The 24,582-nt window shown below is 47.2% G+C and overlaps 1 protein-coding gene and 1 long non-coding RNA gene across 11 annotated transcripts in view; one reads left to right on the top strand and one right to left on the bottom strand.

The window, feature by feature from the left end:
- Ablim3 (actin binding LIM protein family member 3) overlaps positions 1–24,582 on the top strand; it is a 121,348-nt gene that overhangs the window by 93,676 nt on the left and 3,090 nt on the right. For 3 of the 10 annotated variants that reach the window (XR_015438845.1, XR_015438846.1, XR_015438850.1), the window contains 13 exons: positions 2,320–2,391; positions 6,603–6,758; positions 8,363–8,392; positions 8,837–8,966; positions 9,697–9,795; positions 11,106–11,153; positions 13,963–14,097; positions 15,234–15,298; positions 16,794–16,941; positions 18,891–18,920; positions 19,484–19,542; positions 21,381–21,441; positions 22,223–22,838. Coding sequence is in view for 1 of the 10 variants with exons in the window: in XM_004854377.4 (XP_004854434.1) it covers positions 2,320–2,391; positions 6,603–6,758; positions 8,363–8,392; positions 8,837–8,966; positions 9,697–9,795; positions 11,106–11,153; positions 13,963–14,097; positions 15,234–15,298; positions 16,794–16,941; positions 18,891–18,920; positions 19,484–19,542; positions 21,381–21,441; positions 22,223–22,230; positions 22,758–22,838 (1,122 nt within the window). In the remaining 9 variants the exon portion in view is untranslated. The remainder of the gene's footprint in view (positions 1–2,319; positions 2,392–6,602; positions 6,759–8,362; positions 8,393–8,836; positions 8,967–9,696; positions 9,796–11,105; positions 11,154–13,962; positions 14,098–15,233; positions 15,299–16,793; positions 16,942–18,890; positions 18,921–19,483; positions 19,543–21,380; positions 21,442–22,222; positions 22,839–24,582) is intronic. The other 7 variants (XR_015438853.1, XR_015438849.1, XM_004854377.4 and 4 more) reach the window with 6 other exon arrangements.
- Positions 1,163–22,223, bottom strand: LOC106010175 (uncharacterized). Its single transcript, XR_002398165.2, has 3 exons — positions 22,048–22,223; positions 15,526–15,635; positions 1,163–1,317 (listed from the first exon to the last, which is right to left on the bottom strand). It is a non-coding gene; the product is annotated as an uncharacterized LOC106010175 (long non-coding RNA).

Genomic DNA, 24,582 nt, shown 5'->3' with positions numbered 1-24,582 from the left:
CCTGTGAAAAAAACAGGACTAAAGAGAGTGGTGAAGTGTCTGCAGCAACAGTCAGACTGAAGTACTTCCGGTATCCCTGGGGCCCTGGTCTTTCTGACTACTGTGCTCTGACAAGTACAAGGAAGGCCTGTCCCTCTGGGTTCCTGATACTGTGGGGAAAGGGTGGAGCAGCCCAGGCTGCAGAGAGGGGTGGAACTCCTGGATTCTTGGTGCTGTGGAGAAGGACACCTGGGGTGTGTGACCTTCAGGGTGGCCTTTACGTACTATCCTGTGGCTATCAATTTACTTCTTTGGGACTAAGTTTCCTGCTAGTATCGCCTCAAGTAGAAATACACAATTTCTGACCAGCTCATTAATATGTCTCCTTTTCCATGTCATCCACCTACTCTAAGTTTTGCAGAAGAATTACTCTAGTGTATAATTTCTTTGAGCTATGCAAGCGTTTTTCCTGTTTCTTCGAGGCCTCTCCCACTTAAGGTATAAGGACACCTACTTGTCCTTTTCTTCCTCAATCTCCTTCTCTTTGGAAACATTTCCCATATTCAAGTCATTCTTTAAAACCCTGATTTTTTTTCTGTATCTTGCCATTTCTTTGTATCATTATAAACTTTTTTTCTTTAAATCAATTTACTACTTTTTACTGAACTAAAATAATTTTTAAATATATGTATCAGCAAGTAGAAACTAGTAGCACTTGCCATAAATAGAAGGTAACCATAAAATGAAATCAATGACAATGAAATGACTCTTAAGAATAAATCTTAAAAATTGTAGCTAATGTTGCCAGCATTCTCTTTGGTTAAAAATAGGAAATTAGCAATTGTTGAGACAATTGTTGAAGTGAATTGGCACCAAATTGAGAGTTCTCCTTGATATAATCAAGAGGGTTGAGATAAAATGTTACATTTCACTCTCTCGCAATATGACTCTATTATCAAACATTCCACATAAATTCATCTTTCCAGAGCCACCCCTTGTTCTCAGTCCACAGTTTGGAGAGACTGCCAAGCAGCCCTCACTTAACATGCTTTAAATTGCAGGATGAAAGATCAGGGAGGGAATTGACCAATCTTGAAGCTCAGCCCTTTCATTTTACACATTGGGAATCCAAAATCTCTAAAATCACGGGGACCATTAACGGTCCTTGATTTCCAATCCACTGACCTGTTCCCCCCAGCATGTCATCACTGCCATAGGTGCGCTAAGATTGACATCATGCTGCTCTGCTGATGGAACTATTCATTCATCCTTGCTATTGTTCAGAGACAGATTTTTCAAGTTTTTTGCTTATGTTGATGTCACTTTGCAGAGAGTGCACTGTAAAGAATCAACATGTTAGATGTGTTTTTTTTATTAAAATGGAGTACTACTCAGCCATAAAGAATGAGAAACTGGAGACATTTGTAGCTAAGTGGATGCACATTGAGGCAATACTCTTAAGCGAAATAAATAGGACACACATGTGTAAATACCAAATAGTTTCTCTGGTGTGAAAAACTAAAAGTGTGGGGCTGGGGATTTAGCTCAGTGGTTTTGTCACCTGCTGCGCAAGCGCAAGGACCCGAGTTTGATCCCCAGTACCAAAAAAAAAAAAATTAAAAGTGTAAATAAGAATCAAAATGTATAATTGATATCATGAAATAGGAAGAAAATGTCTAAAGGAGTGGGGGAAGTGGGAGGGATAGGGGAAAGAAAAGAAGGGAAAAGAAAAAATATGAGAAAAGGAAAAACATGGAAACAAAGTCTTTGTAAATAGGGAAGGGTGGAGGGGGTGAAGGGAGGGCAGGGTAATGGGGGGGAGAATATGAACCAAGATACATCATGGAAAGGTACAAGATTCCAATGATGAATGTAACTGTATTGTATACCTAAAATGTACCAATAAACTAAATAAAAAAAAAAAAGAATCAGCATGTTCTTTAATTATATGAAGTTTAACCTATGTTCACATTTTGAATAAACAAACTACCAAGGAATGAATACTAAGAAATGTTATTCATTTAAAGTAAACACATTGGCTTGGATAACCCAAAATGAGTTTTATGAGTAATATACAATTTAAAATGCCAGCTACAAACATAAATAGAAAATAAATTTATCTTCTGTCCAACACCCTGAAGTCCTATGCATTTTGGACCTAATCCACCTTCAGATATTGATTAAAAAGATAGAAAATAAAGAAAAAGTAGAGACATACCCAGAGAATACTTTAACAGTATTGTTAACGTGCCTGAAGATCTGTATTCTCATACAGGTCTTCCCCACCTCAGCAAGCCCAGGGTGCAGCTTCTCACCTCTTCTGTCCTATCTCTCCCGCAGCATAGACGGACTTCTGAAACTTCCATCTCACCCCCCGGGTCCAGCATCGGGTCACCCAACCGAGTCATCTGCGTACGTATCACCTTTCAGCTACCAAAGGCCAGCTTACCCTGGCCTAGCATCTTAAGGGTTTCTAAGGATAGTGGAGCTGTCAGGTTCCATCTAACTAATATTTACTGTGTGCCCTGTTATATGCTAGGCTCTGAGCCAGGTCCTGAGGGTACAGTGAGGTAGAGAAAGGGTGTGAGGCCTGCTCTCAAGCCCTGCTCTCAAGTCTAGTGAGCCAAGAGTTACAGGGACCATGTAGCGCTCCATAGAGCATGAGAAAGAAAGTGCAGTGATAGCAAGAGCCTCATTGAGTGATTAAACCATTTCAAAGTGCTGCTTTCCTGTGCCTTCATGGGAACATCTGGCTCATGGGGTTTGAGAGGACTTTATCCCATTTCTTGACTGAGACCAGAGCAATACAAAAACCGGAGATCAGAGTGGTATTCAGGGTGGACATGGAGTAGATAACACAGAGGGAGTAGTGTGTGATGAAGGCAGAAGGGAGAAGGAAGACACATGCATGTGGAAACATCCCCATAAAGGATTTGCAGGCATGAAAAATAACTCTCTAATCATGTGCAGGGTCCAGGGATGAAGTAGGCCACTTGCAGGTGACTGAGCTCCTGTCTCCAGAGCCATTCAAATACAGACTCACCATTTGCCAGACATGTGGCAAAAGGAACAAGAGATAAGCTAGGTGACCTCAGAAGTCCAGAATACACATAATTTATTTATTCACTCAACAAATGTGCACTGAGTTTCTACTCTGTACTAAGCACTGTGCTCGGCAGTAAATAAATAGTGGTGAACAACAATGAACTGATATCTACCCCTTCAAGCCACTGGGCACATCATGCCATGAAATAGTCAGCTGCAGTTACGCTAAGTGCCAGAACAGAAAAGCACAGGATTCCCTGATGAAGCTGTAGCTAAACAGAGGAACCTGAGCACCTAGAACCAGTTGGGAGAAGGCATTCCAGAGGAAGAAGCACTTAAACTCAACCTTGAAGGATAAATAGAATTAACCCAAAGGAGGTGGAATGGCAAGGAGGCCAGGGAGGACTGAAATGAGCAGCATGTGACTTTCTGATTGACTCCACATTGTTCCGGCCTTCCACAAATCAATGGAACCAAGAAAACCAGAAATGTAGAGGAATGGTTGAAAGCAAGGAACCCACTAGCTTGGAGTGGTCTCTGATACCATGGTTGAAGCATTACTCCAAATCCACATCCAGGTTCCCCTTTGATCCCTCTATAATCCCCATCGACGGGACGATTTCTTTTCCTTCCTTCCTCTGATCAAATAGAAAAAAAAGATGTAAAAATTATTGACTGCAACTTCAATATCAGTCATTATTACCATGTGGCTGTCACAGAAGAAATGTTCTTTGTTTTCTTTGCTTTTTTGTGGTGCTGGGGATGGAACCCAGGGCCAGACATGTGCTAGGCAAGTGCTGCACCACGGAGCCACACTCCCAGCCCAAAACAAGCTACTTTGAGTCCAAGCGATATGCACTGACAATTGCTATCTGGAATAAGAGAGAAGACAGTCCTCTTGGCACTATGAATGAGACCCAACCACAGCTGGATTAGTGGGGTTAGTTTCAGGGCCTGCACCATGAGAAGGTTACTGACAAGTGTGAGCATGTCTCCAGAGGAGAGTCATCAGGTATGAGAGCTCGGTGAGCCACTGCACTAGAATGGCACTAATCGCCATCTGGTTCCCTATGCTACCAAGAAGCCTTGTTGACCCTGATGACGTTCACCTTGGAGTCTTGCAGAAAGCCTCTGGAGTTCTCTATAAGGAGCAGCTTGGGCTGGGGATCTAGCTCAGTGGTTCTGCCGCCTGCCTCACAAGCACAAGGACCCGAGTTCGATCCTCAGTACCAAAAAGAAAAAAAGAAAAAAAAAAAGGCCCAGCTCACCTGCAGATGAACAGTAGCAACCAGGGACTTCTCCACTAAGATCAGTTACCCTGCACATCTGTGTCTTTCCTCCATGCTCCCTTCTCACCCTCTGTGTGCCTCAGTACAGCTACTCTGTCACAGTCATGTCATATCAGCCACATTTAAGTCAGACCATTCCAAATATGACTTCCAAATTGGGGATGGGGGGGTTCCCAGCCACATTAGGAACATACAACAACAGGCAGAAAGATGGCATATTAGTTTATTTTTTATAGATACCTGAGGTTTGACCTCAAAATGTAATCATCAGTGAACATGGAGTGGATAGATTCTTTGAAACCAGTTCTTTTTCATTTTCAAACTTTGTTCCACCCCCCATTGACTTCTAGAATCATCTTCAGGTGGCTTGACTCCCACATGTTCCCTTCCTTCCTTCCTAATTATGTTAGGATGCCGCTATTCAATCACTCTGCCTCCAGACCCAAGGTTCATTTATAGCACTATAAATATAGCAGCTATAGGAAGAAATATAAATATAGTATTTTTGAGGTCTGGAGAAGAGTGCTCGGAAGACTAATTATGCATCCAGATGAGTCTGTAAGATGTCAAGAGTTCTCAAAGTCAGAATCTAACATCCCAGGACAAAAGGCACCAATAACTTCAGCAAGGAGACTCCCCTGATAAGGTTCCCTTTACCCACATACCCCCATATCGGTAGAGGTATGAGTGCCTGTACCAAGCCAGCTCTGGAAAAAATTGTATAGCACACTTCAAATGAGAGTTCTGCTGAGGGAGATTTTATGAAAGGTCAAGGGGCCCCCAAGGAAAAGCGAGGTATCCAAGGACTATAGCAGTAGGTATTGCTGCCACCCTAGACATAAAGAGATAAGGGAAAGGAGCAGCATTAACAGTGCTGGCAAGACTGGAGCTGCAAAAGGGCAGCCACCAGGTGGGAGTCATGCTCAAGGTGCAGCTGGGCAGGAAGGTGGCAAGGGGAATAAGTATTCAGCCTCTCACTCCACTCAGCCTCCTGTCTGCTTGTGCCTCCCATTGCTAGACCTGCCTGAAAGCAACAGAGGCTGTGATGCAGCCCAGGGAGCTCAGGACACACATCCAGGCAAGAAAGACTGGACAGTGTGTCCAGGGGCAATGGAGAATAAACGGCCTATGCCAGGGATTGAGCCAGGGAGAGCATAGTGAAAGGGCCTTGGGAAGTTTTTAAAATAGTGAAGCTTATAAGTACTTGTGAAAGCTGCTCTCTCTAATGTAGCCAGGCCCTGAGACTCTACCTAGCCCTTTGGCACTGGGAGAGCATCATAAGCATCATAAGGATTCTGTCTGCAGTGGCCTCAGACTTAATCTACCTCACCCCAAGACCTTCCAAACCGCAGCAATTGGCTAGAGCAGAAAACAGGTCACAGAGGGAGCAGCTAGAGGACAGAGGTGCAGAAGGGATGTGGCTTCAGGAGCCATGGGAAATGGGCTGACACATGAAAGGGAAGCCCAGTCTTCTAATCTACGAGCCTCTGTAGCACTGGACTCAGGCAAAGTCAAGTAAAACTCTGAGGTTTATTTCAGTTCCCTTTAAGGGCAGCTTGCCAAATCCAGCCCCTAGATGGTATAAGACAATGAAACCACCATCCTAGGAAGCCAAAAGAGTTGGGGGGGTTGACTCTCAGGTAAGACTACCTGGGTTCAGATCCTGGGTTTTGCTACTTATTGGCAGTGGGAACTTGGACAAGTTAATTGATTTCTCTGTACCTCTGTTTCCTTATTCAAAATGACTCCAATATGAGAGTTGTGTGGATGAACTGAGTTAATCCATATAAGGGAACAGCAACAGAGCCTAGCTCACAATATGTGCTTGCCAAATGTTAACTTATGTTTTACTACATAATTACTTTTGTCTTCACTGTGTGGGGCTGGAAGACAGTCAGCATGCAGACTGTGTACTTCAGACTGGATTCAAAGTTACAAGCTAAATCATGCTAGCTATGGAATATTTTGAGTCTCCTGTTTTCTCATCTGGGAAAATAGGAATGATGTTGGTACATCACAGAGGTTCTATGACATTTAGAGGAGATAATTCTTATAAAGCATGGGGCCTTAAAAGCAAAATGTGCTTGATTACTGTTAGCCCTTTTGGAACGGAGGCCCCAAGATCATTCTTATTCTGATAATCTGTAACTCTTCACTTCCATCCTAGTATTCTGTCTATAGTGGAAACTGGGTAAGCTCATTCCTCCTGTACCTTGTTTTCGTTTCCTCTCCTTTCTCTTTTCCCTCTTATCCCTCTCCTTCTTTCCTGCCCATTTCCCTCTTCCCCAGGCTAAAGTGGATAATGAGATCCTTAATTACAAAGACCTGGCAGCTCTTCCCAAGGTTAAATCCATCTACGAGGTGCAACGCCCTGACCTCATTTCCTACGAGCCTCATTCCAGATACACGTCCGACGAGATGCTGGAGAGATGTAGCTATGGAGAGGTACCTCGTCTTGCCCTTCTCTCTGGGGCTGTTGAAGGAGCTGAGGTTCCAGCGGGGTCCCTAACTGCCTTCATCATAGATGGCTTGGCCTCCGCAGTGTTGGCCCCCATTCTCTTCTAGACTGGAATTTATAGCCAACATTTAAAAATCAAGAGATTCCATCCAAAAAACCTGGCTTTCTGCCTCTTTTGAAAAATCAGGCATTAAACTTGTATTTTTACCATCTGGAGATGGCTCGCAGCACTGCCTATAAACAGGACGTGGGCCCTTCATTCACCTCAGTCCACATACTCCCTGTTAAATCTAACATGGAAGCTAAACGTCCGTAAGCATTTATCACGTGAGCTGTTATTTTTCTCATAATGAAGGAATGCGAATTATACTCAGGCCATGGCCCTCATCCCCAGCCAGGCTCAATGCCCACTGAAGTTTATAATTCCTGGTTAAGCATGTTCTCTGAGTTCTGCACCTGCCTGTAAGCCCCTGTCATCTAACGAAGATACTAATTTATAAAGGTTCAGCATCAAATAGCTTTAGAAGTCAATACATTGTTGCTAGAAAGTTCTCTGGAGAAGGTGGGGTGGCCATCACATTGGGTGATCCTGGTCATTTATATCCCAGGAGTTTTCTAATACCATCTCAAGCCCCCTGAGCTGCAATAATTTGGAAAAGAAGGAGCCCTGGCCTTGTAGGCAGGATCCCAGGTTCCTGTCCTAAAGCCACCACTAGCTAGCTTGTGTGCTCAGGCACCCCCATCTCTCTCTTAAAAGATTGGGGTTCCATTTTGTTGGAGAGACTAATACTGAGGTTCTCTGAGTTCTGATTCCTGAAACGGACCAGGAAGAAAAGGGATGAAGTGTCTATAGAAGCTGATTCTCTGAAATTTGAAATGGCCAACCAAGATCCATGGGCCACAGCCAGCCCCCAGATGTTTTGATTCACTCACAGTGTCTTTCAAAAATGTAAATTAGTTGTCAACATATAAATGTCAGGAAATTGCACTTAAGAATCTGCATTTCTGACTTGCCTGGGAAATTAAAAAGCTGGTCAGTGCTAGGCACCATGGTGTGATCTGCCGAGGCGGAGTGGCAGCTGTCCTATCTAGTCATGTCATACAGTCTCCAGTTTGAGCACCACCCACTGGCTCCACTCCCTTGCTGGTGGCAGCAGCCTGGCCCTTGGTTGCCCCTGTATTCAGATGCTTTTCCCTGGGTATCGCTTATGGTCACAGAGGGATCAAGAACCCGGAAAGAGACATGAGGATTGTGGAAATAGTTCTGAACTTCTAGTAGAGAAACCTGAGTCCAAACCAAGACCCCAACCTCCTCCCTGAGAGGTTCTGGTGGCCCTAGCTCTCCTGTTACCTCCCTAGGCCATAGTTTTTCCATGTGTACAAGGGGAACACAATATTAAAGTTTTCTGCTTCTTATCCACAGTTCTGACATTCTGGAATTCCGAGTGGCACTACCTGGACAGGGGAACCAAGGGGCAGCTGCAGGCCCACTCTTTGCAGAACAATTTAACCATATCCTGTCACTTCTTCTTATCCTCTTCTCTCTCCCTTTGCTTCCTCCATGGCTGCCTTCCAACTCTTCACTTCTAAGTCGCTGGGAACATTATCTCCCTACTCACAGGTAATTCAGCTGGTAGATACGAAGTCCAAGGAGATCTTTGGGTTCTTATGTCCCTTTATGCTTACCAAGAAAGGTCCTGATCTTACCCCTCCCTAACACCACAAGAGGCTAGATCCCTTGCTCAAAGTGCCTGCCCCAACTAGGGCAAGGGCCTAAAGGGTGGTGATGGTTGGCAGAGATCCAGTGTGCCCCTCCACCAGAGATGATCTCTCTTGTGTCCCTGTGATCCCCCAGACTCCAGGGACTGACACATGGGTTTTATCTAAGGACTTTGAGTGATGCATGAAAAAATTCTCTGCCACCCTCCTCAGCCTATGTGTGTAACTCAGAAAAAGGGTCTCTGTATTCATGCCCTCACCCCTAGAATCCTGAATTCCATGTTGTTTCCCACTACCTACTGCTGTTGGACAGAGGTCTAGCTCACAGCCCCATTTCCTCCTGCAGGACATCTATGAGAACCTAGACCTCCGGCAGAGACGGGCTTCCAGCCCAGGATACATCGATTCTCCTACCTACAGCCGGCAGGGCATGTCTCCCACCTTCTCCCGCTCACCTCACCACTACTACCGCTCAGGTATGGAAGACAAGGCCCCCAGAGGGAGTCCCAGGGACATTGCAGCAACTTGGTGGACCTGGGGTGCAGAGACAGCACAGGCCTACCCAGGATCTCCATGACAGTATGGCCTTCTGGAGACCTGTGGCCATTCAGGTGATGGTCTGGGCCTAACTGAATCTCTGAGATGTCCCTAGATAGGGGAAAGAAAGGCTACAGGGAGGTGGGTGCTGCCAGGAGAAGGGAGTGGCAGGCAGCCCAATAGCCCTAGCTGGAAGAAGACTCTTCATGCTCATGCTTTGACCTGCCCCACTCATGGAGTAGAACTAGGCTAAATACTGGTCTGTAGCCTGGCCTTCACCCAAGGGTCCAGTCCCACCCAGTCAGGACATCCCCAGCCAACCTGGGGCTGGGGTGAAGCAGGACCTGAGGGGAAGAAAGGGAAAGTTATGGGAGGAGCCCATCAGGGAGGGCAGGGAGCTAAGCGGACAAGAAGATGCCTGTGAGGCTTGGTGCAGTTGACTCTTACAATGAGCTCCGGTTTGGGGTCTAGCAAGGAAACAGGTGAAGCTTGTCCCTGCAGATGTGGTGCATGAGAGCACATGCTTCTTCCACTGGAGCTGAGCACGCTGGGACGCCCAGCACCTCATCCCTGCCGTCATCACTCACTGCTTCTTTAACTGCCACTGCGTTAATGCCTGTTTTCTCTGTGCCTCTGTTCTCTCTGGGGACCACTGCCTCTGTGCTCTAGGGCCCGAGAGTGGCCGGAGCTCTCCATACCACAGCCAGTTAGATGTGAGGTCCTCCACTCCGACCTCTTACCAGGCTCCCAAGCACTTTCACATCCCAGGTAGGCGCTGCAGCCTGGCATTCCCAACATGGATGCATGCTCCGTGGGGTGCTGGGCACCTGAGTCTCCCACTTAATGCTGCACAGGCAACAAGGAGAAGCTGGTTCCTGGGGGCCCTCCCTAACCATCACCCACACTAACTACCCTCAAGCCCCAGCATGCCCACAGGCCTTAACCTGCCCCATTGACAGAACCAGCCTTGATCAGGACCACAAAGAAGCAGCCCACAGAAGAAGCCACAGGTGGATGGTCTGAAATGCCCCGGCAAGTGCAATGACAGTAGTGAAGGCTGCTGGCATCAGAGCTTTGGGGACTGAATCCCAATCCTGCTTCCCTGAGCCTCTGTCACCATCTGTACAGCCAGGCACTGTTCTGGGCCTTGAGGTTGCAACAGAGTTCACTCAAGCCTGGATCTTGCCTTCATGGAATGTATATTCTAATTATAAATTAACAAAAAATAAGTGAAGGACAATTTCAGGAGATGATAAATGCTATAAACATTTATTTTTTAAAAAGCCAGCACATCATGAGAGAGTCACACAGGTAGGGGAGGCAGGGCTAGGTAGAGTGGCCTGGAAGGGCCTCATGCAGGAGATGACATTTAAGCTGAAGGATGAGAAAAAATCAGCCCATGGAGATTCCAGGGAAAAACATCCCAGGCAAAGGGAACAACACACATAAAGCTGGTGTGGCTGGAGGTGGTGAGCAGAGATGGGAAGAAGGCTAGATGCCCTTGCACGTGTAGTCTTGCAGGACAAGGTCGCACCCTGAGTTACAGCAGAGCCAGGCCCAGATCCTACCTCCCAGCTCCGAGCTCAGCTTTTCACTCCCCTCTCACTTTCCCCATAAGAGATTGGCCTGCTCTTTCATCTAGACCTTTCCCAGCTGCCCCAGAAGGGTCCCATCCTGTCTGATTTTGTGGGGTGGGGGGAGGAAGATAATGCTGAAACATGGCTGCAGCATTGTCACGTGGAACAAGGTGTGACCACTGGGAGGAACAGTGGACATCTTCCTGGATGGGGTCTGCTGAGCATGCTCCCCACCCATCCTGCATGCCCACCATTTAGCCCCATCTTCCCCATCTCTTCCTTGGCACTGTTTGTATCCATCCGCCCCCGCACACACACCCTGCCATTCTTACCTGGAACCTGTTGGGGTAAAATTGGAGGTTCAACTCTGGAGAGTTGGGTAAAGATGGTGGCCCCTTGGGTAAAGTTACTAAAACTCTCTTTTTTCAGAGATCAACTGACTGTCTCCTTCTCTCCTGTCTTTCTCTCTCTTCCTCATTGTCCCTTCCTGATGTCTGACAGCTGGAGAAAGTAACATCTACCGGAAACCCCCGATCTACAAGCGGCATGGTATGGTCAGAGGCAGATAGGGCTTGGCCAGTCAAGAAAAGGGAGTCATTAACCATCTCTGCAGATGACTCTGCACAGGTCACCAGAAGCAACCCAGTGCAAGGCCACAACTTGGTCCTTCTTGTTCGCGTCCCCACAGTCACTTGTAGTAACACTGGGGAAGAGTTTGATGTTATTTCAGAAGAGAAAGAAAGCCCTCATGTTCCCAAAATCCTTTCCCACCACCTCCCAATCCCAATTACCCACTGTCTGGTGTCCCACAACCCATGATCAGAGTAATTCTTATGAAACACATGCAGCCCTGGAAGAATTACACCTCTGAGACAATGACACCCAAAAGTATTTATTAGAATTTTATGGGAGGCATACAGATTCCTAGACCCCACCCTAAACTCCCTAAACTTGCTGAATTGTAATTTTAATAGTTTTTATCTGTGACTCTGATACCCAGCCCAGACTGGGAGCCGACTGCTCTAAGCTATTTGCAGTCAGTCTCCAGAAAGACTACCTGCTCCTGGAGACTTATTAAAATGGGACATTCCTTGCCCTTTTGCAGTCCCCAGACACTATTAATTAGAGATACTAATAGTCTGACCCAGGATCTACACTAACTGGTTTTGTGCATAATTCCCACCTACACTCGGTATTAGAGCCACCAACCCCTTCATCACTGAGACTTCCTACTCATTTTTGCAGAAGCACTTATTGTGCCTCAGTTGAATAAGCACATCCCTCCCTTTGAGGATGCAAAGGAGCAGTTGCCATCTGGGCATCCTTGCTTACTTATAGGTCTAGTTGGGTATCAGAGGGAGCACAGACTTGGATCAAGCTTGGAAGTGGGCCAAATAGTCCTGTGCCCGCTGATGCAAGGGACATCGCAAATGTAAATAGTGGTTCTGGTGCTGAAGAGCCTCCAGTTTACAGAAACATCCTCAGTTTCCAGGGGCTGATCAGGGGCTCACGGTGGGTCTGAGTGTGCATGTGTACACATCGCTGTGGAGGACATTCTGTGTGCCCTCCAGTGGCCATAGAAAGGCACCAAAGCTGACCAAATTTGGTTTGGCTCTACATCTAGAAGGGGCTCCCATGTTCCACACTTCTCAGGGCTTCATGGAATCTTCCAGTTGGGCCCTGAGAAGTATCACAAAAGCAGACTCAGGAATCCATGGTGGAGGTAGCTGCATGCGTCAGAGGGCAGATGAACTGGCAAAATTCAGCTAGCCAGGAGGGACCATCCAGGAGCCAAATCAAAGGAGAATTCACAAGCTTTGGCAGCAGTTGCTACTGGGAAGGATACAAAGTCCTGGCTGGCTGAAGGCAATCATCCTAGGAGCCTCTGCTGCTCTGACTACGTGGCATGTAGAGCTTATCCCTAAAGTTTCCCTGTAGCTCTCTTTCAAATTGTTGCAGTGCTAGGGCTAGGGCTGGGGATTTAGCTCAGTGGTTCTGTCACCTGCCTTGCAAGTGCAAGGTCCTGAGTTCGATCCCTGGTACAAAAAAAAAAAGTCAATGCACATTGAGGCAATACTCTTAAGTGAAATAAACAGGACACACATGTTTAAATACCAAATAGTTTCTCTAGTGTGAGAAACTGAAAGTGTAAATAAGGACTAAAAGGTATAATAGATAATGTGAAATAGGAAGAAAAGGGGAAGGGGAAGTGGGAGGAGTAGGGGAAAGGAAAGAAGGGAATGGAATTAATATGAGAAAATAAAAAATGGAAACAAAGTCTTTGTAAATAGGGAGGGGTGGAGGGATTGAAGGGAGGGCAGGGGAAGAGGGAAAAAATAAGAGCCAAATTGTTGCAGTGCCATGCTAGTTTCTGCAGTCTTTCCCTTTCCCTCTCCCTCTCCTTCCTCCTCTCCCTCTTCCTCTCCCCCCTCCCTCTCTCTCTCCCTCCCCCTCTCCCCTCTCCCTCTCGCCCTCTCTCTGCCCTGTCAGCCTGTATCCAGTCTTTAGGCCTCTCAGTAAGTATTTGTGCCTAAAATGGGTTTTCTTTTTTTTTCTTTTTTTTTTTTTTGGTACTGGGAATCGAACTTGGGTCCTTGCGCTTGCGCAGCGGGTGGCGAAACCACTGAGCTAAATCCCCAGCCCTAAAATGGGTTTTCTGATCACCCAGTTGTGGGCTTACTTCAGATGGAAGCTTGAGTCCAGGTTCCATCTGAGCCAGAACACCAATTCCAACCCTTACAGATCAGGAAACTGAGGCAGAGATGGGCAGGATTTGCCCAGAGTTGCACCCAAGTTAAGTGGCAGAGATGGAAACAGAATGCAGCTTTACTGACTCACTGTATTTGGGGGCATTTAGAGTCCCCAGTCAGGATGTGGAATTTCAGGATGTAAGGAGAAGGTGGACTTGACATGGATCACAGCCCCAAGTGGCGATTCCCTCCTAGAAGTGGTTCAGATCCATAACAAGGGAGGATTGTAAAGGGCCAGCGAGGAAAGGGCTGAGCTCACCTGGGACCTGTTACATCTTATATTAAGTACAGCTTTAATGTTCACTAAGGAACAAATAGGGGAGTCCATGGGATGTGCTGGAAGGAGCCTCAGCTTAGGTTTGATCTAGTTCTGAGGCAGACTTGCTGTGTGATCTTGAGCAAGCCCTTTCCCCTGTCTGGCCTCCAGATCCCCAATATACAATTAAGAGGTTGGCCCAGGGCTTTTCTAGCTCCAATGCTCCATGTCTCAGACCCTCCTACCAGAGGCCTCTGACACCAAAGTGTCATCCCACCCTTGGGCTGAGCCTAGCAGGGTTCCCAGCCAGGCACTCTGGCTTCCTGAAGCACTCTCCTTGGGTTCTTTGCAGGTGATTTGTCTACAGCAACTAAGAGCAAAACAAGTGAAGACATCAGCCAGGCCTCCAAGTACAGTCCAGCCTACTCGCCAGACCCCTACTATGCTGCAGAGTCTGAGTACTGGACCTACCATGGGTCCCCCAAAGGTAGCATCCTGATAGGTCCCAGGGGCCAGAACTCTGGCTCCTATGCCAGGAACTAGGGAGGTCAGGACTGTCACCCACTCCTTCATGCAGCCATTCTGAAAAAGAAAGCTTAGAAGAGCTCTACTGAGGACTTTAATTCATTCAAGAGCAGGTATTGAGGTCCAGCCATGGACCCTAGGGATACACTAGGTAGTAAATTAGACCAGGTTCCTGCCCTTGTGAAGGAGACATAGGTCCCAACTGAAAGAGGGAAGTGATACCCAAGAGGTAAGAGAGTTGATGTCTGGGGCATGCTTTCCAGCCAGAGGATGACAAAAGCTCCTCAGATGCAGTAACTCAGTTGCCGTAGAAAGGGTGACAAGGAAGTAAGTCAGTGAGGAGTATAGAAATACATCTGCAAAGACCTGAGATGGGAAGGCAGGTTCCACTGGAGGAAAAGAAAGGTTTTCTGCTTAACCTTGAGCTTGGAGAGGATCTGGAGCAAGTGTGGGATGAGGCCTTTTGAGTTGAAGGAAGGGTTTTAGTTATTATCTTAAACAGTGAAGAGCTACTGGAAGTAGTGATATGATCACAGTTATGCTTTTGAGAGACCACTTTGGCCAGAGAGTGAAAAATGGCTTGGAGAATAGAAAAGGAAAGGATGTGGGGAGATGGAAGGCTCTGATAGGTAGGCACCCTGATCATCAAGGGACCACCCCACACAATCAGACAGCCAAGCTATTTCTTGTTCTGGGAGGAATTTTCTTCAAGATCCTCTTTGATTCAACACTTGGCTTTGCTAATTGAATGTCCAGTCTAAGCAAAGCTTCATCGATGCTCAGCGATGACCCCTTCATTACCCTCAGATAATTCTCAATTTAGAAAAGAAGGTAACACAGAGAAACAACTATAACCCAAAGTGGACAGGGACCAGCACCCATGGGAGGTAATTTTCCGGAGAGTGCAAACACAGAACGACTTCCAGAATGTATCTTGGATGAGACTAATGGAAGGAAGGAAAGGAAAGGAGGAGAGAGGCAAGAAAGGAGGGAGGGAGGGAGGGAAAGAAGGAGGGATGGGAGGTTAGGCAACAGCTTAAGCCAGCGCAGGCTGAGTGGGGCGAATCTGCCAGAGCTGATCCCATGGTCCTTCTGCAGCGCCCCGAGCCAGAAGGTTCTCATCTGGAGGAGAGGAGGATGACTTTGACCGCAGTATGCACAAGGTAAGCAGACCATATCACTGAATAAAATGCTTACAGGATTTTTTTTTTATTTGCAAGTGACAAAAACCAAATTTGAACTTACTTAATAGAAAAAAAAAGAATGCACAGCTTTGCAGAACTGAAAAGTTAAATGGTAGGATTAGCTTCAGATATAGCTAGATCTATTACACCAAAAGAAAAGCCATGGGGTGTTGCATTTAGTAAATTCCTTCCTTTGTGAGGCTTACCTCTGTGTTGGTTTCATGACAGGTCCTTTTCATGTAGCAGTAACTGGGTGCCACCCTCATAGATCGCTGGTGGGAATGTACTATGGTCCTGCCACTGTGGAAAGCAGTTCCTAAAGAGTAAAACATCGAATCACCATAGGACCTAGCTATTCCTTTTCTAAGTATATACCCAAAAGAATTGAAAACATGGACTCAAACAAATATATGTACATTCATGCTCACAGCAGCACTAGTCACAATAGTCAAAAGGTAGTAACAACCCAAATGTCCATCAACTCACAAATGGATGAACAAAACATGACATATTCGTGCAATGGAACATTACTCAGCTCTGAAAAACAATGAAGTTACTGATACATGTCTCAGTGTGTATGAACCCCAAGCACAATCCTAGTGGGTAAAAAAACCACAAAAATCCCACAAATCATGTGTTTCCATTTATATTTATATACAGAATCCAACATAGGCAAATCTGTGGAGTCATATCAGAAATTGATGTGTATCAGGGTCTAGGGAGGAGAGCGGAATGGCGAGTGATTGTTTAATAGGCACAGAGTCTTCTTTGGGGGTAATAAAAATGTTTGGAAAGATGGAGGTGGTCTTGGCACAACATTATGAATTTATTAACTGTCACTGCCTTGTTCACAATCAGCTCTCCGTATCTACAGATCATGGATTCACCAACTACAGATAGAAAACATTTGAAAAAGATTGTCTGTCCTGAACATGTACAGACTTTTTGTCATTACTCCCTAAATAATCCAGCATAACAACTATTACATAGCATTTCCATAGGTAATCTAGAGATGATTTAAAGTATACAAGAGGGTGTACGTAGGTGAGTTGCAAATACTACTCCATTTTACAGAAGAGACTTGAGTGCTGAGGAGTTTGTGGTCCTTTTGGGAGTGAGGGAGTCCTGCAGCCAGGCCCCTATGAACACTGTGACATGACCATACTTCAAAATGGCTAATTTTAGGTTATATGATTTTCACTTCAATTTTTTTAAATGGCTGTCTTCCTGTCATTAAACCAATCACTGTGACTCTGTGCCACCTCCAGACCCTCATCCAGACCTCGGGTTTACTTGTGGAAGGGAGAGGTAGTCCCAGAAGGAAAGCATGGGTATACACAGAGGCACAGTGCTGGGGAGTCAAACGTGATGGAGGCTGCCTATAGAGGATCCAGCAGCTCGGCCTTTCCCAAACCTGTTCCATCTCATGTCCTTTCCTTCCTTCCAACTTCGTCTTGTTATTCCCCACCCCTAGCTCCAGAGTGGAATTGGCCGGTTGATTCTGAAGGAGGAGATGAAAGCCCGGTCAAGCTCCTATGCGGATCCCTGGACACCTCCTCGGAGCTCCACCAGTAGCCGGGAGGCCTTGCACACAGCTGGCTATGATATGTCCCTCAATGGCTGTAAGCACTGCTTTGGATGCCAGCATCTGTTGGCTGTACCCTTTGAGCCAGGCATTTTGTGAGGCACAGCCTAAACATCCTCTACTCTTCCCAACGGCTCTGTACAGTGCGTTCCTGTATTAGTCAGGTTTCCAATTGCTGAGGACTTAAAGGAGGAGTTTAATTAAGTTTAACTTAAAAGAGGAGTTTAATTAAGCTCATGCTTCAGAGAATTCAGTCTGTGGCAGTGTTGGTGAACCTATGGCACACATGCCACAGCTGGCCGTTTGTTATCATTGAAAGCTCTAAAAGGTTTCCCATCACTGGTCTACGGTCTTGTGGCTCCAAAGCAAGAACATCATGGTGGAAGATCATGGTGGAGCAAAGATGCCTGCCTCATGGCAGCTGGGAAACAGAGCAGGGGAATAGCACCAGCCAGAAAATGGTCCAGGGACCATATATAGTACCCAAAGCCACACCTCCATGAGTCACTCAGAAATACCCAGAAGTGTGCACTACCAGTCCCCGGCGTGGGTCCCAAAGCCAATCAAGTTGACCCTCCATCCTAAGTGCGACAACCCCTCACTTACTACAGGTGGGCAACTAAGCACCTTAGCCTTCAGGAACTTGCCCAAGACCACTGAGCACATAAGCGATAGCACTCCTCCTTCCTGAAAGTTCTGTTAGAACACAGCCAGCCCCAAACTCAATCCTTTGGTCTATAACAGGATCAGGGGAGGCTGGCCACAGAGGTTAATTCAGGCCCACCACTTTCCTCCTCCCCTGGTGCCGCCTTTGGGATCCTCCCCTGGGTCTGGAATACAAGCTTGGTAAAGGGCTGGATGCAGCAACAAATGAGACCATGCTCTGCCCTGAACTCTTATTTGGGCCTTCATAAGCTGTGACTTCTAATCAGGCTCGGTGTAGAATGAAAACACATCTCCTAGTACTGTAGTCTGAGTGTCTCAAAGATATAGGGGCCTGTTTCCAGAGGTGCTGAGCCTCCCATCTTTTGCAGGTATATAAGCAGGTGCTTCATTCAAGCATTTCCCCTGGAGAATCTCTTGCTGCGAGCTCCTCCTCTTCCTGCACATGCATACATACTCTCTGCCTCCTTTTTTTTTTTTTTTTTTTTTGGTACCTCTGTGGGATTCAGTCTTGCCAGGAAATCCCATCTCAGATCAATACTTGATGGACACTAAATCATTTATTACATCCCTGTGTGCCAGGAATTATCATTCCTGGTCCTCCCAGATCCCAGCAATGTAGAAAGATTATTATCACTCATTTTATAGATGAAAGAACTGAAATTATGCCTCCTCCCAAGATCAGGAAGCCACTAAGTGACTGAGCCAGGATCAGACCTGAGTTAACGTGACCTAAGGCCATGAGCTGTTCCATCTTCACCTAGTTCCACCCTTGATCTTGATAAGTTTGAAGACAGTGGGGGTACTGGTGACATGAGTCAAATGCTGTGCTAATATCTTACTGTGTTTTGTCATTTGTTCTTCACAAAAGACCTGTGAAGAAGACACTGTCATTCCCATTTTACAGATGAGAAAACAGAAGCCTGATTAAGTAACTTGTCTGCAGTTAGGCCCCTAGTGATGGCAGAGGTAGGGTGAACTGATGGCATTTCCCTGTCTGATCCCTGAGCGACCCTGTCTTCAGCCCCTAGTTCTGGACTCAGTGCAGTGCACCAAGGCTGCTCAAAATTCACCTCTGTACAACTGCATTTGAACAACAAGCATCCCAGAGCACCTTCTCTGAACCAGGTGCTTGGCTGGAAACTGGCTGCAGGAGGGAGGGTGGAATGCAGCTCTGACAACTGCAAACTGACCAGTGGGAAAGGAAGTGCTGAAAGAGGTTCTTCTGTCCCCCAGCCAGGGTGCCCAAGGATGGAAACTATGTCTCTTTTCCTATGTCTTTCTTCCCCATGAACACTGACTTCTGGCTCTTCTCTCTTGCAGCCCCTCGTTCGCACTACCTGGCTGACAGTGGTACGTTTTGCCTGCCCCACCTCCAGCCTGTTGTGTCCTGCAAGGGCAGAGTCAAGTCAGCTGCAGTTCCTTGAATCTCTGATGGCCGCACAGTAAATGTTGGCACAGTCCTGATCTCAGATAGTCCACCCCACTGAAGTTGGCAGGTTGTGGCCTCAGTTTGGGGTTCTAGAACCAGGAAGGCCATGTACAACCACCCCTAAAGAGAAGGAAAAAGCATATGCATGCATCTTCCACCCACCTGGGAGCCTGCCTGTCTGGTTCTGAGCTTGGCTCCAATTCCAGGTCCTTTATCCAGAGGCATGCTGAGGCCAGAACACAGGGGACCCTCATAGGAAAGCTGTGTGTGTAGGACAGAAGACTGTGTGCATAGGTGCCTCTGGTGGGCCTGAATCCTGCCAGTTATCCCCAAGATGGTCAAGCTATAGGTGCGGAGGATATCAGGGGGAACAGGTAGCCTCTGGCTCCTGCCCCTTCCCACTGAGTTGGGAGTAACATTGGCCATTTGTAGACAGATGGCCCCTAGCTTGGGGCTCCTAGTAATTGCTCTGATTTCTTTTCAGATCCCCTCATCTCCAAATCTGCTTCCCTGCCTGCCTACAGGAGAAACGGGCTGCACAGGGTAAGACAGGCTGGCTGGGAGACATTCCCCCAATTGCTCTGGTGAATACTTATGGGTAAAAATGGAGCAAAGGCCTTGGGGTAGAGGTGGGTTAACTAAAAGAATCCGTGGCAATGACTTGCTCCCCTCCCTTCTGTGCCCAGTATGAAGAGGCCCCCAGAAGATGGGCTGGAGAAAACTAATGCTTATTGGGCAAGAGTTATGTGCCAGATACCAAACTTTACAAGTATCGACTCCTGTGACCTTCACAACCCACAGGAGGTAGTTGGTATTAACAACCCACTTTGTGGATAGGGGAATGGAGGCAGAGAAAGATGACATAGTGTCCCCAGACTCTCACACCCAGTACACAGTGGGGCCAGGGTTCAAGCCAAGGCCACTCTCCTTACAGCTCATAGCTGACTGTCAAGTGCCAGGGGCCTCTGAAACAGCATATAGCCTTCTGAGCTCTTTGGCAGCCTGTAACACAAAGCCTTCATGGAAGCAGTGAGTTGGTTTATAGGCTGAAAGGCTATAAGACATTAAAACACGTCTTGCTAGCAGTAGGAAAGGTCAAGTGACTGGACATGTGACGGGGTGTGACAGGGCATAAGCCAGGAACATTGAAATAGATATTAATTTACTGCCCACCTACTAAGTGCCAGGCATAGCTCCAGGTGCTGGGGATCCTGCAGTTGGAGATGGACAGTAAATTCGAAAATGTGTGGGCTGGGGATTTAGCTCAGTGGTTCCGCTGCCTGCCTCGCAAGCACAAGGACCCGAGTTCAATCCCCGGTACCAAAAAAGAGAAAATGTGTGATATAAAATCAGGTAGTTGGAAGTGCTAGAATGCAAAACAAACAGGGAGTAGAAAAAGATGGTCAGAGAGGAGTGGATTTAAACAAACTCCTGAGTGTGAGGAGGAACCCTCACCACCTGCAAGAGCCATCTGGATCCAGGGAAGTGCAGTGTCTAAGTCCCTGGGCAGGGAGGCTGCAATGATCCTGAGCCACATGACCAGGACTGAAGATGGAGGAGATGAAACCTGGCAGGAAAGTCATTAGGGCCTTGCACACTGGGTAAGGATTTCAGAGGGTTTCCCTAAATGTGCTGTGTGATCCAACTCAGATTTTTAATGGGCTCCCTCCAGCTGGTGTGTGGAATAGAGGCTTCAGGGGGGCAGAAATGGAAGCCATAGATTCATTAGGAGACTGTCTTAGGGTAGGACATAAGGACACCTGTGGAGCAGTGGCTGGTGTTAGTAACCCCTGCATGCTGAGGACCCTGTCACTGTGGTCAGATGCCAGATGTTCATTCATTAGACGGATGTTTATTGAAAGCTTCTTCTGTATGCCAGGTACTACAGTGGGGACATGGAATACATTAGTGACCAAAATCAACAAAGATCCCTGCCCCTCAGAGCTGACATTTTTGTAGGAAGAAACAGAAAGTATGTAATAAGTAGGGAGATAGTCCAATTATATAGAATGTTAGAAGTTAGTGCTATGGAAAAAAATTTAAAAGATGAGCAGGTTAAGGATGCCTGAGAGTTTGTGGAGGGGATAACTTCCAATTGTCAACAGTGTTGTTAGCAGAGATCTCATAGAACAGGGTATTTGGCAATAAAATAGAGCCTGAGATTAAATTCACAGAATAAATGGGTAAGGATTGTGTGCCTAATATGTGCTAGGTCCAGGTGCAGGAAGGCAGCAGTGAGTTAGATTTCCATATCTTGAGACTGAGTCTGCACAGGGGCCCTATTCCCCATCAACCCTGGTCCATATTCTGGAGATGAGTGAATCTTCAGAGAGGCAGAGGCAAGCATATCTCAGACCATCCCGGCTCTGTCTCCTCTGCAGACACCCAGCGCAGACCTCTTCCACTATGACAGCATGAATGCAGTCAACTGGGGCATGCGAGGTGAGCATGGGCCTGGCCTGGGTTACAGGACGTGGCTCCTTCTGGGACTTCCCAGGAACTCCGGATGTACTGCTCATAGCTGCTACTTGACCTCTGACAAACAATTGCTAGGATTCCATCTCCACCCTGGGCTCTGTCCAAACCCTGAGTTTCACTCCCTTTACTTCCACTCCCTCTTTTCCCCCTCCTCTTCCTCTCAAGTCCCCAACCTTGGGTGCTCTCCAGGCCATCTGTCCCATCTGGGTTCCCAGAGCTACTGCAGAGTGCCGATATCCCTGTACTGCTGAGCTCAAGTTGCCTGCCAGCCCCGGTGAAGGGAAACACCCAGAGCCAAATGGACATTGTTCCCAGAAAAAAAATTCCATGACCTGTGTGCTCTCTGCCAGGAAAGTTCTCACGCTAGCCCCCACCAGCTCCTCTGAGTAGGCACAGGGAGGAAGGGCCCATGTCAAAATCTTCGTGGTTTCCCCCCAGAAGACGAAGTTCATGTCCATGTGCTTCATGAGCTCAGATCCTTTTATTTCAATTTTAAATATCTCAAAACCTGTTTTTCCCTTAAAGCCATCTCACGATTAACCCCTCTCTGCACCCATTCACCATACTCACATGAGCTGTGGCTATTCTCTGTGGTGAATTCAGCCAGGACAGGGTCTCTGGATGATCAAGACCAGTAGATGTATGGAGGCCAGACCTCTTTGGAGGCCAAAACAGCAGCCAGGGTAGTGATGTAAAGTCAAGATTGATGGGTTCTACTCTGTTCATGTCTCTTTTCTCCCTGCAGAGTACAAGGTAAAGGATACATAGACCCTGGGGGTCTCCAGGATGCTGGGAGCCACTACATTGGGGATCAGCAAGAGGATGACACCACCATCTATGCAGGAAAGGGAACATAGATGAATAATCTCCAGAGTTCTTTCAAGACTAACATTTCCTGTCCCTCTTTGGACTACTTTCCCTGAATCCTGCCCAAGTCTCCTGCCTGTGAAATCAGGCCATTCCCCTGGGCTTCAAGGACTCTGGTGGCTTACTAATCAGCACTTAGGAAATACATTCAGGAGGCCTTGTGCCTGCATTAATGCCAGATATCATCAAGGTTCTCTTTGGCAGAATAAGGGGACTGTGTGGGGCCTTGCCTTTGGGGAGGAGGTGCCTTAAGGCTTCTAGGCAATCCAAACAGGGGCAAGTCCAGCCTTCCTCCAGACTTAATCTCTGTTCCTTTCTGAATAGAGGAAGGAACCCAAATACAAACTATGGCTGAAAGACCCATCTTTCTTACCCAAGCTGGAAATGCCTCCCACATACCCTTTTCTCCCTAGATCTACCCTTATGAACTGCTGCTGGTGACCACAAGAGGAAGAAATCGACTGCCCAAGGATGTGGACCGGACCCGCTTAGAAGTAAGTCTAGAAAACTGAGCAGGAGCCTTTGGGTTTGAAGGGATTCCAAAGTTCCCTGATCCAACCCAGCTCAGGGAGAAACAGAATGGGTGGCATTAAGATCCCTCAGCTTGTTGAAAAGGTAGAGCCTTGAACCAACCCAAAGCAGTTCCCTGATGCCCTGGGTTGCTTCTTCTCCCTACCAGCACCTGTGGTGGGCAGCAGCATGTCCCCACCTGGGGTTGGAGTTCTGCAGACACAGGAGAGTGCTAGATTTGGTCCCTGCCTGCAAGGGGCCTGCAGTCTCCAGATTATAAGTAAAACTAGTGCTTGCAGTGAGGAAGGATGGAAGAGCAGCACTACATTGAAGGTAAAAGCCTAAATAAGCCCCAAATCGAATTTCCTAGGTTCACACTCCTCTGCCATCACAAGGTGAGCAGCTTTATTTAGCCAAGTGACAACCCCTCTAAACCTTATTTTTCTCCTCATTCCATGAGGATGTTGTGCTTCCCCCCAGGTAGCCAGAAGATAGGAATGAACAATATACAGGGAGACTTCAGCACATAGTCTGGCAATGGACTGAGTACTAAGTACTAAGTACTCAGTAGATGTTAGATTGCTGTTATTCAGGGAAGACCACTAAGGCTTGGGATGACTGACATGAGATGACAGGAAGAGGAAGGATTTGGATGGACTTGGAAAGCAAGTGGCCTTTGGATAGAGAGAGGGAGGAACATCATGAGCAGTAGAAACAGTGTAGATAAAGGTGAAGAGTGGCTGGGCATGGTGTCAGGCATTGAAGCAATGCAGTTAAAACACAGAAGAAGTGCCAACCCCTGGCCTCCTCTGGTCTGGTATACCTCACCCTTTCCCCTGATGTGCTTCTCCCTGCCTCCCCTTACCTTCCCATCTCCATAGAATACTTTTCCCATCCTGTGAGACTTTTCAGGCCCCAGGGCCCATACTAGTAATCCAGTGCCCTAAACCCTCCTCCAGCCCTCCCCCAGGATGGATCCTGTTCCTTCAGCCTCCCTTACCCTATGTCCAGGGTCCAGATCTCCTTTATATCAGATCATTGACTTTTTCATTGTCTCTGGCTGACCTTAATCTCCCTAAGGACAAAAACTGTCCTCTACCACAGGGATCTGGCTGGGAGAGGTGTCAGGAAATGTTTGTAGAATTGAATGGAGGCTTCCCAAACAGAAGGCTCAGTCCTCCTTGGGAAAGCACATGAACCACCCTTGATCTGTTGCTGAGGAATAACCCAAGCTAGAGGTACAAGGAGGGGAATGCAAGTGGCCAGGAAGTTCCGTGTGTCCTCCCAGCTCTAGCATGCTGGGTTAGCAGCCTGAGAACATGGAGGAGCCTCCCCACATGTGTAACAAGGGCCTCCTCCGTTCACTGTCTGGAACTGAGTGGCTGCAGGTGCTGAAGGGGACAGCTCCCAGGGCAGCTTCGCTGAGCCAGTGCCAAGAGATGCACAGATTCTGCAGGCCCCTAGCAGCTCAGGCTAAGCGAGCTCAGCCTTCGTGAGCATCAGAGTCAACCAGGGAGCTTCTGCTGTACAGGGTTCCCAACCCTAGGCATACTAAATCACAACCTGGGGAGGAGCACCTGCATCACTATATTTTAAAAGCTCCCAAGAATGTCTAAAGTGTAGAACTCAGACCACTAAGCTAGAAACTGCCTTAGTCCCTGCACCAGCTCAAGGAATGGTCTCTAGAAAGAAGAGCCTGACCCTAACTTCCAGGAGCTCAGGTACAAT

The sequence above is a fragment of the Heterocephalus glaber genome, unplaced genomic scaffold (assembly GCF_053883595.1).
Source record: "Heterocephalus glaber isolate CG9 unplaced genomic scaffold, H.glaber_assembly_v1.0 deba00001463, whole genome shotgun sequence".
NCBI lineage: Eukaryota > Metazoa > Chordata > Mammalia > Rodentia > Bathyergidae > Heterocephalus > Heterocephalus glaber.
The sequence above is the reverse complement of the archived record's forward strand: the minus strand, read 5'-3'. Positions and strand labels throughout refer to the sequence as shown.